The 14,496-nt window shown below is 40.0% G+C and overlaps 1 protein-coding gene across 1 annotated transcript in view; it reads left to right on the forward strand.

Annotated features, from left to right (window-relative positions):
• Nucleotides 1-11,913, forward strand: part of RGS21 (regulator of G protein signaling 21) — a 33,920-nt gene extending 22,007 nt beyond the window's left edge. Inside the window, exon 4 of the mRNA XM_075540511.1 lies at nt 11,710-11,913. Coding sequence (XP_075396626.1) covers nt 11,710-11,913 — 204 coding nt within the window. The remainder of the gene's footprint in view (nt 1-11,709) is intronic.
• Nucleotides 11,914-14,496: the final 2,583 nt, after the last annotated feature.

Genomic DNA, 14,496 nt, shown 5'->3' on the forward strand with positions numbered 1-14,496 from the left:
AGGTGTACGTAGGACTGCTGCAATAAATTGAAATCTCAAAAAATGAATCACATAATATTTTTTTCATTTCCAAGTTCTTGTGAAACTTGTGTTAGGGAATGATCAAGGGTAAGGTAATGAAGAGGTATAGCTGTAACCCAGGCAGGGATGGAGCATGATAGTGGGACAGGAGGAAAGCCAAGGGAAATTGAGGAAAGAGCTAGGAGGCAAAGGGCATTTATAGAGGTCTAGACAAAGACATGTACATATGCAAATATATATATATGGGGATGGGGAAATAGATCTATGTGCCTATATTTATAGGCTTAGTATTAAGGTGGCAGAGTACATTGGGCCTCTACTCAAGCACTCCCTCAATGCATGAATACTTTCTTCTATTAAATTGGCATTCTGTGATGCTCACCCTCCTGACACAACCGCTGAAGCCAAAGCGGGTAAACAAGCAAATGTGGTGAAGAAAGCTGATGGTGCCCAGCTATCAAAAGAAATAGCATCTGGGGTCTTAAAGACTTGAGATAAACAAGTGGCCATCTAGCTCAGAAGCAACAAAGCCCACAAGGAAGAACACACCAGCCTGTGTGATCACGAGGTCCCGATGGGATCAGTTATCAGGCATCAAAGAACAAAAAAATCATATCATTGGGTGCACACCTCCATGATATGATTGCTGAGGACAAACGGGTGCATAAGCAAATAAGGCCAAGAAAGCTGATGGTGCCTGGCTATCAAAAGAGATAGTGTCTGCGGTCTTAAAGGCTTGAAGGTAAACAAGCGGCCATCTAGCTCAGAAGCAACAAAGCCCACATGGAAGAAGCACACCCGCCTGTGCGATCACGTGTTGTCGACGGGATCAGGTATAAGGCATCATCCAAAAAAAAAATCTTAGCATAGTGAATGAAGGGGGAAATGCAGAGTGGAGACCCAAAGCTCATTTGTTGGCCACTGGAGATCCCCTCGTAGAGGGGCTATGGGAGGAGATGAGTCAGTCAGGGTGCGATGTAGCACCGATGAAGAATACAGCCTTTAAATGCTTCCCCCCGCCCCCCAACTACCATGATCCGCATTCTACCTTGCAAGTCTGGGTAGAGCAGAGGATGTACACTGGTGCACACAGGATCTGGAGGCACAGGAAATCCAGGGTGGATGATACCTTCATCACCAGGGGTGTGAGGGGCGATACTGGGAGGGTAGAGGGAGAGTGGGTTGGAAAGAGGGAACCGATTACAAGGATCTACATGTGACCTCCACCCTGAGGGACGGACAACAGAAAAAGGGGGTGAAGGAAGACACCGGATAGGGCAAGATATGACAAAATAATAATTTATAAATTATCAAGGGCTCATGAGGGAGAGGGGAGTGGGGAGGGAGGGGAAAAAGAGGAGTTGATGCAAAGGGCTTAAGTAGAGAGCAAATGCTTTGAAAATGATGAGGGCAAAGCATGTACAGATGTATGTATGGATTGTGATAAGTGTTGCATGAGTCCCTAATAAAATGTTTTTTTTAAAAAAAGAAAGCTGTGCTTGCACTCTATTTCCATGTGATGAGTGGTCAATGACATTAAAAAATGTTTAAAGTTTTAGGACTATTAACAAAATGTGATGCAGATCTGGACTGAGCACGTGCTGTTTTATAAGGATGACAACGGAGTTGCTTCCCACAAGGCCGCCACTAAGGTTTGATTTGCAGATGGCAGTTCTTGCCCCGCCGGGGGCAGTAAAGCAAAGCACCATAAAATGAGTTCAGTCTGTGGTGAGAATAGGGACAGGAGAAAAACCGATTCATCTTTTCCATTTATTTACTAAGAAATTTGTAACTGCTAACGCTGTAGTTCAATGTAGAAAACCTTTACAAAATTATTTTGTTAGTATTCATGTTACCTAATAAATAGTACAGCTAAGCAATTTGAAACGATTTGCATATTGTTTTCTGTTTAAAACGGACACTAAACATTAGTAAAGATTCTTTAAGGTCTAGGATGCCCATGAGGAGGGCGAACGGGAGTGGGACTTGGGTTTGGCACCATGAGTTACTGTGTGGGGTCACATCAACCTTGATGATGCCACTGATTGAAAGTCTAGAACGATTCTAAACTTCTGGGACAGCAAATAGGAATTAGGCCTGCATGCCCTCTAGTTAACAAAATCACCTGGATATTAAGTTAGCGTATAGTGTTATTACAAGATTTTATTTGATAGTGACTCCAATGTAATTCAGGAATCAATCATGTTAATAGAAAGGATGTCAGTGTCGGCCATGTCAAGCCCCTTTCCGAATTGACAGGATGCTAAAGCCTGTGATGATCCTACAGTTGTCATCGTTCTTATTTTTAAGACACTTACTACAAGTCTTGTGTGGGGAGTGGGAGGGGGTTGGCTTTGATGGTTGGCAGAGTTGAAATATTAACTATCTAAGATAATTCATGACTTTTAAAAATTAGGCATTAAAATATTTTGTTTCTCAGATATCCTGAAGCAGAAAATTAAAATTAAATTTGACTACATCAATTTTAAAAAAGGAGCCCTAGTGGCACGATGAGTTATGTGCTGAGCTGCTAACCACCAGGTCAGTAGTTTGAGCATGCAGGTCCGCCCTGAGAGAGATGTGCCGCGCTGGGAACCTGCAGTGGGTGGTAGTTCTACTCTGTCCCAGAGGGTACCTGGGGGTCAGAACTGATCCAATGGCACGAGTTTGAGTATTGATTTATATCAGCAAATCATGCATTTATAACTGATGTTTATGTAATTAATTGATACCATGCCCATCCTTTATCTTCTACCTAAAAGACATTGAAATGCTCAACAAAGTCTGAACTTCTCTGAAGCTGCCCAGCAGTTAAATGCACTTACAAATGTATGAATCTCTCTCGAACCTCACCACCTGAAAGGGATCTGCTGCCGCTTACTCGAGCGTGGCCCATCCCCTCCGTCTGAATTTTTGAGGCAGACATTTACAGAAGTGTCTTTGCTAAAATGCAAACAAAAAGCAAATTTAAGATAAGTGCAAACTTCGGGGCCCAGCTTATAGATATGCTCCCATGATTGATTATATGCGGTGAATTTATTTATGGGGATGTATATTAGGCTTAATGGTTTAGCTGTTTTCCCCCTGTTACTAGACATGCAATGGAATCCAGAAGAAAAGACAAGATACTCTTGAAAGGATATTCTAACACCTCATCTGAATTGAGTTCTCACGAACATGTAAGAGAGTTGGGAATATTTAAGAGAATTGATCACTCATTCTTCATTTAAATAATTGGGGAGAAATTAATCATATTCATGGACTAGGTATCCTCCTACTTCATAGATTGCTCTTTAACAATTCATTTTGTAGTTTATACTCATAACTCAAAGATTCCAAAAGTACAAGTGGTTCGCTTTGGATTGCTAACCCAAAGGTTGACTATCAGTATGCACCTAGAGGTATTGGGAAAAAATCAGACCTGGTGATCTGCCTTAAGATTACAGCCAAGAAAGGGCTGTGAAGTAGTCCTACTCTGTAATACAGGATTCTCCAAGGGTCGGAATTGATTCAATAACAGATAAAATCACCATACGATTCGCGCGGCAGTCAAAGGCAGGGGCCCTCGTTTGACTTTTGTTTGCTCTCATGGGATACTGACTTCATTCCATCCCGTGGCTTTAAAAAGGCTTCCCAAATTAACAAGGCACCACTGAGCCCTGCTTCTCACCAGACTTCCTTCCCCTCACCTTCTCTCCGGCTCAGTTCATGGTAACTCCATGTTTCCACTTGCCTTCGCTAAATACTTGTCGATCATCTTTAATTCCTTCTATCTTCTACTCCACATCCAAAGCTATCATCTCTTTCTGTCACCTCTTTATTCAGAATGTATCTAAAATTCAGCCATTCTTAGAGATTTCCTCTCTCACCATAGTTCATAATTAATAAATCATGAGCTCCATCTATTCTATCTCTTGACGATCTTGGAAATTTATCAACATTCTTTAATTCTCCTCAATGTTACCCAGCCTAACTCATATCGTTTTCAACTGTAACCCTCTGAGCAGATCTTATAAATGATCTTTATTCACATCTGGCCATTTCACCACACGACAGGTTGGGGTACATTTAAAAGTAGATTTATATCAATATCTTGCTTACATTTTTCGTATTGTTCTCAGGTATCATGACCTTTTGAAAATGAAGTGAGTATCATTAAGGGGTTATAAGGGAGTCCTGGTGGCACAGTCATTAAAGTGCTCAGCGGTTATATAAAAGGTTGGCAGTTGAAACCTTAGATTCTGTGTGGCAGAACAATGGGACTATTTACTTCTGTAAATATTGTATTGTTAGAAAGTGAGGGGACAGTTCTATCATGTTCCACTGGGTCATGCTGCGTCAGAATCATAATGTCCCACAGGGTCACGCTGAGTCAGAATCAAAGGTGGTGATAGTAAGGGCTTGTAAAAGCCTCTCCTGAAGAGGAAGCACGAGAATGGAAAAGGACACTGTGCAATTGCCAGTGAAGAGCAGCATTCAAGACATACGCACATTAAGAGATCAGGGGTGAACAGAGGTGTCACAGACGATTCACATGTTTGAGCTGAGCAATTTGGAGAAAAATAATGAGATTTATACAAACATGTGGGTGTGATATTTTCCCCCTGATATTAAGCAGAATTGATAAGGCACATCATAAAACTCTTGGTTTTCTCCTGGCAGCGGTGTATCTGCTCATCAATAGCTATCAATAGCTGCTGTTGACAGTTCCTGAGTAAGAATACAAAGCAAATCAGAAAAATGAGAGGGATAAATCAGAAATACAAATTTATTATACTTCAATAACAATATTAAGATGCTGAAGTAGAAGAGTTAATTATCATTAAAGTTTTAACATTGTTTTGATTAAACCCAGAAAAGTCTTTGCACTTTATTTGTACAATTATTATTTATTGAGCTTTTATATTGTGGAAGGCAGTGAGGGATGCCCAGACTGTAAATGTTACATCAGTAGTGCAAAATCCACTGAGAGTCTTAAAAAATTCCACAAATAAACTTCATGTGATATATATTATTTGAGTGGAGCCTGAAGGACTATGAAAGACTTAGGTAATGACTTTCAGTTAAACTAATGGCATAACAAGATGGTCACAGGTGGGCAAATACAAGGAGTTTGAGGTAAAGAAACACAGCATGATGAGAATCCAGTGCACAGGAAGAGGGAGAAAGGAGTAGGGGCAGGGTACATTGTGTAGCAAAACCAGGGTTTTGGACTTAAAATAGGGCAAAATAATTATCACGGGTGCTCAGGTCAATCACACATTTATCCTCTTACTCCCTCTACTAATGTTAGTCCATCATCATGAACAAAGAACACGTGCTCTTTATTGCCAAGGAAAGTTTATCCAATGAATGCATGAAAAAGTCAATCACTATAATTACTGTTAAGGGGGATACAAAGTTAGATAGATGACTAATGATGTTGTTACAAAGCTAAAAGTGCAGTTAAGGTGGGAACTAAGACTCCTGTGTTATCAAATCATGACAACACAGAAGGTTTTGTGAGAAACGCTGTAGTAGATGTACAAAAAGAGCTCTGAGATTTGGTGATCACAGCTGGCTGTTCATTGATTCCTACTAAGACGCCCCACACACTATGGCAATAGATCCATTAACTGAACTGTGCCATTTCCTTCTTAACGTCTTCATTGTCTTTCATTTGTGTGTTCTTGAAAAATAGGAAGTCTTTACAATAGCATATGAGATCTACAGGAACTGTACTATACTTTCTTTTCCAACCCCATCGCAGACCCTGCCTCCCAAACCTTTTAATCTTTTATCTCCCATCAAAACTTCTCTTCCAACTTGCCAGCAGAGTCTGACTTGGCCCAGAGATTCGACATGTTTGTTTCTTCTGTCCGAATGTTTTTCTGACAAGAAGGAATTGTTTCTCATCTTTCTAGTTTAAATTTATCCTAATATTATTTCTTTATTTGTTGGACATATGTCGCAAACATAGGTGACATTTGGCTGCAAATGTTGCTGTTAGTTGCCATTCTGATTCATGGTGACTCTGTGTAAACAGTTAAAAATCCATTTTCTTTTATAAAAAAAGGAGGCTCAGCATCTCTCTAGCTGGAAGATATAAAGAAAAAAAATCAAGCCTCAAATTTCCATGTTGAAGGATTCTATCAGCAAAATAATGAATAATGCATGAAACACCAAAAGAAGACAGGAAGAATGCACAGAGGCTCTGTGCCGAAAAGAACTGGCAGACATGCAACCATCTCGAGAGGTAGCACGTGATTGCGAACCAAGGAGCTTGAAGAAAGAATCCGAAGCTGCAGTGAAAGGCATTCGCCAAAAACAAGGCCCCAGGAGCTGAGGAAATGTCGACTTTAAAGTTCCAACAAGCTCGAAGAGATTCCTAAATGTGTTCTTTCCAAAGAAAAGTGATCCAAAAGAATGTGGGAGTTATCAAACGCGATTACTACACATGCAAGACAAATTTTAAAAAGCATTGCTGTAGGATGTCACCAAAGAGTTGCTAGAAAAAGACACAGAACAAGGATTATCTTTGCAAATGTCAGATGGAACTTGGCTGAAAAACAGAGAATACCAGACAGATGCTTATTTCTGTTTTATTTACTGTGTAAACATATTCAAATGTGTGGATCATAACAAATTATGGATCTTCCTGCAGAAAATGGGAATTCAAGATCACCTGTGTTCATGTGGAACCTGCACATGGACCAAGTGGCAGTCATCCAAATAAAACAAGGAGATATGATTAGATGAAAAGATATGTACCAGGTTTGCATCCTTTCACCATACTTAATCAATTTGTATGTTGAAGACATAATCCAAGAGCTGGGCTGTCTGATCAAGATCTGATGAAGGCTTATTAACAACTTGTGACATATACAGATGACACAGTCTTGCGTACTGGAAAATGAGGGTCTTCAAGTGTTTACTGATGAAAATCAGACTGCCACCTTCAGCATGAATGATAACTCAATGTAACAAAAGTCTCACAATTAGACCAATAGATGATATCACAATGGATGGAGAAATGACAGGGGTTTTCTTTCCTTGGATCCACATTCAATGTTCATCAAAGCAACTCTTAAGGATTCCAATGACCTATCACAGATCAGCTGCACAAGGTGTTCTGACCCAAGTAATCATATTTTCAATCACGTAATATGCACATGAAAGGTGGACAATTAAAAAGTAAGATGAGGAGAATCCATGGTTTTTTTTCAGTGTTTATTTATTTATTTTAAACAATTTATTGGGGCTCATACAATTCTTATCACAGATCATACATATACATACATCAATTGTATAAAGCACATCTGTACAGTCTTTGCCCTAATCATTTTTTTCTCTTTTCTTTTTTTACATTTTATTAGGGACTCATACATCTCTTATCACAATCCATACATATACATACATCAATTGTATAAAGCACATCCATACATTCCCTGCCCCAATCATTCTCAAAGCATTTGCTCTCCACTTAAGCCCCTTGCATCAGGTGCTCTTTTTTTTTCCCCTCCCTCCCCTTTCCCCCTCTCTCATATGCCCTTGGTAATTTATACATCGTTATTTTGTCATATCTTGCCCTATCCGGAGTCTCCCTTCCCCCCCTTCTCTGCTGTCCCTCTCCCAGGGAAGAGGTCACATGTGGATCCTTGTAATCAGTTCCTCCTTTCCAACCCACTCACCCTCCACTCTCCCAGCATCGCCCCTCACACCCCTGGTCCTGAAGGTATCATCTACCCTGGATTCCCTGTGTCTCCAGCCCTCATATGTACCAGTATACAGCCTCTGCCCTATCCAGCCCTGCAAGGTAGAATTCGGATCACGGTAGTTGGGAGGAGGAAGCATCCAGGATCTGGGGAAAAGCTGTGTTCTTCATCGGTACTACCTCGCACCCTAATTAACTCATCTCCTCTCCTAAACCCCTCTGTGAGGGGATCTCCATTGGCCGACACTTGGGCCTTGGGTGTCCACTCTGCACTTCCCCCTTCATTTAATATGGTATATATATATATACATATAACATATATACATATACACACATATACACATACATACACACACTTATATCTTATTTTTTTGCATGATGCCTTATACCTGGTCCCTTGGCACCTCGTGATCGCAATGGCCGGTGGGTTTCTTTCATGTGGGCTTTTTTGCTTCTGAGCTAGATGGCCGCTTGTTCACCTTCAAGCCTTTAAGACCCCAAACACTATCTCTTTTGATAGCCGGGTACCATCAGCTTTCTTCACCACATTTGCTTATGCACCCATTTGTCTTCAGCGATCCTATCATGGAGGTGTGCAGTCAATGATATGATTTTTTGTTCTTTGATGCCTGGTAACTGATCCCTTTGGGACCACTCGATCACACAGGCTGGTGTGTTCTTCCATGTGGACTTTGTTGCTTCTGAGCTAGATGGCCGCTTGTTTATCTTCAAGCCTTTAAGACCCCAGTCACTATCTCTTTTGATAGCTGGCACCATCAGCTTTCTTCACCACATTTACTTGTTCACCCACTTTGGCTCCAGCCGTTGTGTCTGGAGAGTGAGCATCATAGAGTTCCAATTTAATAAAAGAAGGTATTCATGCATTGAGGGAGTGTTTGAGTAGAGGCCCAAGATCCTTCCGCCACCTTAATACTTGACCTATAAATATAGACACATAGATCTATTTCCCCATCCTCCTATATATATTTGCATGTACATGTCTTTGTCTAGACCTCCATGAATGCCCTTTGACTCCTAGCTCTTTCCTCCATCTCCCTTGACTTTCCTCCTGCTCTACTACCATGCTTCGTCGCCACCTGGGCTAGAGTATACCTCTTCTCTAAGCAACCTTACCCTTGATCATTTCCCACCAGGCCTGGCACTCCCCCCTCTCTACCATTTGGGGTCCCATGTTTTTCCCTTGTCCCTGTGTTTGTTAACACCACTTCCTTACCCCCCAACCCCCCCACCCCAAGTCCCCCCGGAACTGTCTGTCCCGTTGTTTTTCCTCCAGATAGTTCATCCAGCCTGTCCTGTTCAGACGGACCTGTGGAGACACTAACATGCACGAAAACAAGACAGAGGAAAACAAAGCAACAGTATACAACCAGACAAAAAAACAACAAAAACAAATCACTGACAAAGAACAGAACAAAACAGTTCACAAGAGAAAAGCTTGTAGTTAGTTCAGGGATCGTTTGCTGGCCCTTAGGAGCATTTTCCAGTCCAGTCTGTTGGGGCACCACGCCCTGGCCCCAAAGTCTACTTTCAGCATTTCCTGTGCTGTTCCACTGCACTCCCCCAGTGATTTGCCTCGGTGTGGTGGGATCAGGTCAGGTGCAATTCCCATACTGTGTCTCCGGTGCAGTCCCCTGCATCGCCCTCAGTCACCGATTGGCACCATCTCTCATAGTGGGGCCAGCCATGCTGTTCTCTCCGTGGACTGACTGCTCCACCCAGGAACACCATCATCATGGCCCGGTGGCCCAGGCTGTGCTCCACTCTCTCCTCCTGCCCCTTCATCGCTCCCTTGTGCTCTGATCAGACATGTTCATCTCCCGGAGCTGCAGAGTCAATGTCGTCCTTTGGAACATATTCTTTTGGGGGGAGGGGCAGGAATCCATTTAATTTATGGTGCTGGGGCCAGCCTCCCAGACCTCTCCACTGGTTCCCCACTCCATGCCGGGAAAGATGGTGCTGCTGAAGAATATAGAAAGCCCCACGAACTGCCAGAATTCAAACACGTTTTTCTCAGAATTCTACCCAGAATGCTCCTTAAAAGTGGGATGTCAAGACTTCATCTTGTGAACTTTGGATAGGTTTTCAGGAGAGACTGGTCCCTAATTGGTAGAGGGTTAGCAAACAGAGAAGACCCTCAAGGAGCTGTATTTGCACAGTACTGCAACAATGGGTTCAAACCTAACAATTGTGAGATGCTGCAGGACCCAAGATGCTGCTTGTCTGTGACCGCATGGACACTATGACTTCAAAGTCCCTGGTCAGCACCGAACAATCACAGCACTGGTCCAGAGTACAACTGCCCCAAACAAAGGCTTTCACAGGTGTGATCTCTCAGAAGCAGACCTTCAGTCCTGTCTTCAAAGCAATTCTGGCTGGATAGAAAGCTGTGTGGGTTAGTAGTAGTCCTCTTAGCCATTTGCACTACTCAGCAACACGTTGGCTCACAATAGAGGCTCCTATGGATGATCTCGTTTTCATTCTAACAACTCTGAGTCAAGACCTATCAGAAGTTTAAAGATGGAAAAACAGACAGGTAAGGTGAATCCGCCAAGGCCACAAGTGATAGAGCACAGGTTTGAAATGCATACAACCCCAAAGTCTTTCTATTTTCCAGCATTGTCTGACGTCTAAAGGAAGTGACATCTTTTTAACACCTGAATTATCAATTCACACTTAATTTATAATCTTAAATTTTTATAAAAGAGTTATGGCCTCAGTTTTTAAAAAGGGAACAAAGAAGGTGATCAAAATAATAAAATTTCCATGTATAGTCTGAAATCACCGACTTACTAAAGAAAGAAAATATTTGTGAGCAATATTGGTCTTTTGAAGCTTCTTTGCTTCCTATTTCTAAAAAAAGTTTCCTTTTTCTATTATTATTCCTAAATCAAAACTAATAATACTTAAAATTCCTTATCTTATTAAATCCTTACAATAACACTTTTAGAGAGCAGCTATTACTGTTCACCTGTGTAAGGAGGGAATTGAAGATGAATTTGGTTGAGTCATATACACGTGAACAAAATATTGAAGAGAGATTTAACTGCAGCTCTGCTGGCATATCTTCTAGCCTCATTTCAATGCAGTTGAACTGGTGTTTCTTTTACCACTCAACATTCTAGCATCTTTTCTGACATTCTTTTAATTCGATTCAACAAATATGTACCTCCTGCCTATTATAATACCAGGCATTCTGCTAAGTGTTGGAAAACAGAATGATGAATAAGACAAATGGAGCACCTGCCTCAGTGAACTTAAGATTCACATCTCTTTTGTACATCAATATTTTCAGTTTAACTTAGATATCCTGAATAGAAACTTTTAGGCTTTTCAGAAAACATTTGAGAAGGTAGATAGAATTAGTCAATTTCAGAGATACTGTCCCATAGGAATGTCTTGGACATTTAACATAATTGCAGGTAGTGGTTTCCAGAGCATACGAAATATGGCATGATGGTAGCAAGGGGGCAAGGATGTGTGTGTGTGTGTGTGTGTGTGTGTGTGTATGGATGGGTGGATGGATGTCTACATGCATGCATACATATACATACTATTTTGTGAACAGAAGAAACACAAAGTAGCACAAAGTTGGAAAAACATAGGTGGAGGTATAGAGAGTATCTATAGGGTGCTAGAAATCAGCCTAGTAAATTCAAATTAAAATTCGACCTATGGAAAGTACATGGTAGCTATAAAGATCAAAGTTCTTTTTTAACTTTGCCATTAAAAAATTCAAAAACCATGCTTTAACTCTTTCCTCTGTCATTGCCAGACCTTTCAACCACCTAGGACATAATTAAATAGCATGTACTCTACAGGCTGTACAATGAGTGGATGAATGACCTTTTAGCTGTTTTGCATCAGATCAGCTTTGTGTTTGAAAAAAAATGCCAATAGCATGTGTGTTTCTCACCTGTGTAAACCATACTCGTTGATTAAACTAATCCTATAATATACAACCTTCTTTTCTACAGATTAACATTGACTTCAGCACCAGGGACCTCATCTCAAAGAATATTGCAGAACCAACACTCAAATGTTTTGATGAGGCTCAGAAATTAATCTATAGTCTCATGGCCAAGGATTCTTTCCCTCGATTTCTAAAGTCAGAGATTTATAAGAAACTGGTAAATAGTCGACAGGTTGGAAATAATAAAAAATGGCTTCCTTTCTTGTGAAGAAGGTAAAATATAAGCTAAATACCAGGGTATAATTTTGGGGGAAATAAGTAATGGAAGAGATCAACTCTAAAGCACTATATTTCCAGGCTATTAAAAAATTTCTGTGACAACATACACTTTTTAGAGTTTACAAAACATTTTAATGAAACAAAAAATAAAATTTTTGTGTATCAAACTTGAATTTCTAAGTCGTTTGTTTAGAATTTATTCATTTTCCCCAGGTACTTATGCATCTCCTACTTGAAGTAGACAGAAGGGGTTTATAGAGATATAATACACTCATAAGCCATACGTTGATTTCTTATGGCATTAAAAATTCAAAGAACTATATATTGTTATGTTGCAGTGTGGGAGACTGCTTAGCATCATATACGTGAGTTTAAGCACCATTTGCATTATTCAAAACCTTACTTCTGTGAAAAGAGAAATTCTGAGCTGAAACACAACCTTCCATTTAATTTATTTAACTATTCCTCAACAAACAAGATAAACTGTGTTATAAAGTGTTGGTTATATAACTGACTAAGGACTCACATTAATTAAGTAGAAATCACCAGCACACATGTACATCTTTATGTAGGCCTTAAAACATCATGAGTCAAACTTTAACAACAACAACAACAAATCACTTGGCTCAATTCAATGGCATCACCATAGGCACATGTAAGTAAGTAAAGGGTCTTGAGTTTGTAGAAGAATTTCGTCTCAAAAAATATGTACAGTAATAAAGAAGAATATGGAACATAGAAAAGTCTGAATAGTTCCAAAAATCCAAAGTACGGCAGCATGATCTATTTAAAATAATTGTGTAGTTAAATTGCTATCCTAGTCACTTAGGAAGTACTGGTACTGTCTGTAAAGGAAGCCTGGTAGTGCAAAGATGAAATGTTTGTTTGCTAAGTGCTAGGTTGGCGATGTGAACACGCACCGTGGCACGGCAGGGGACCCGTAGAACCCTAGACCTGGCAATCTGCTCAGACACGGCCGAGTGAACCTTGCAGGGCACATCTATTCTGTCACATGGTGATGCTCTGGTGCCTAATAGTGATTGATGTTTGAAAAAATGTTTGATGTATTTATTTTATAATATCTCCAAAATTGTTTGTATCTGTATTTAAATGTCCTATGATTAGTATGGATATTTAAATATCAAATTGTTTATGTTAGAAACTATAAATATTCAACAATTCTTCCATATTTCCATTTTATTTTATTTTTCTTATTGATATCCCTATCTTGGAGATTATTTGAACATTAAAAACTGGAGAAAAAATATGAGGGCGCTTCAAAAACATCATGACAGGTTTCATTATTTTTCAATCCCATTGTTCCTACAAACTTTATGAAGCCCCTTCATTGCATGACTTACTTATATGTCCACAAACCATTCATTTAAAAGCGAGAAAATTGCCTCATTTTTAATCGAGTGTATTGAGCATTTAACACATGCAAGCGGCATAGTGCCTGCTCAAGGAAGCACAATACAAAGCTGGTCCTGAAGCAATGCATCATAAGGTATATTAGTCACATAGGGGAAAATAGCTATATTCTTCTCCATGTTTATTCTGGAGGGCCCCAGCTTTAATTTAGTCTATCAAATGGAACATTTTAAATTGCTCCAGGAAATGAAAAGACTCAAGCTAGGAGAAGCTTATAATTAAAATTATATCTCTCTTTTCAGACATGAAAATAAAGACTACTCAGTTACATCTAGGCTCAGAGAGGTCTTAAGGCACAGAGCTGGTGAGGACAATGGTTCTCTCCAGGTGCCACAAAAGCTCCTTGGTCCCTTTGAAGCAATGTAGCTCTCTCAGCAACTCACCGCTGTGCTGAGCCCTGGAAATCTGAAGTTTTATTAATCTCCAATACCCAAGCTTCTGTCGATGTTCTCGCTATTTCCTGCTTGACAATATTCAACATCTGTCTTGTACTATAGCACAAGACTTCATGTTCAATAATTGTCTGTCTTGGTAGCACACAGCAAGATGTTATGTTCATCAGTAATTGCCTCTCAACTTTTTTTCTTCTCTATCTGGTTTAAAGTCCCCACAAGTGAGGCCTTCCCCACCTAGAAGCAGGAGATGCTGGCGAGTACCTGGGCAGCAACGGTGGTCAAAAGAATGTACGTTACCTTTAGTAGGACCCCAACCGAAGACACTCACTAAGCAGGCACCACCACTCCACACCTCAAGGCTGTCCACCCCTCAAATGATTTTTCTAGGTCTTCTGATTTAACAGGAAAGAAAGGAAAATAATTTCATGTTTTTTTGAATACTTGGCAGTATTCATATGCAAACTCTTTATATACAATGTTTTATTTATCAGTTCTTTATTCAATGATTTTATGAGTGGAATCATAAAACTTAAAAAAATAATTTTCAAAAATAGAGACCTAAATATTCTTGATTATTTAAATGTTAAATGATTGGGTAATATATTTTTCTAAACAACATGGACATTGAATTTAAGAAGTGTTTATGTTAAAAACTAAGCTAAACAGTAATTAAAATTACAAGGCAATTAAGTAGAAATTATCTTCAAATTACAAGAAGAGTTTTCCGATGCACACTGGTCACCATT

Source organism: Tenrec ecaudatus, chromosome 1, assembly GCF_050624435.1.
Source record: "Tenrec ecaudatus isolate mTenEca1 chromosome 1, mTenEca1.hap1, whole genome shotgun sequence".
Taxonomy (NCBI): Eukaryota; Metazoa; Chordata; class Mammalia; order Afrosoricida; family Tenrecidae; genus Tenrec; species Tenrec ecaudatus.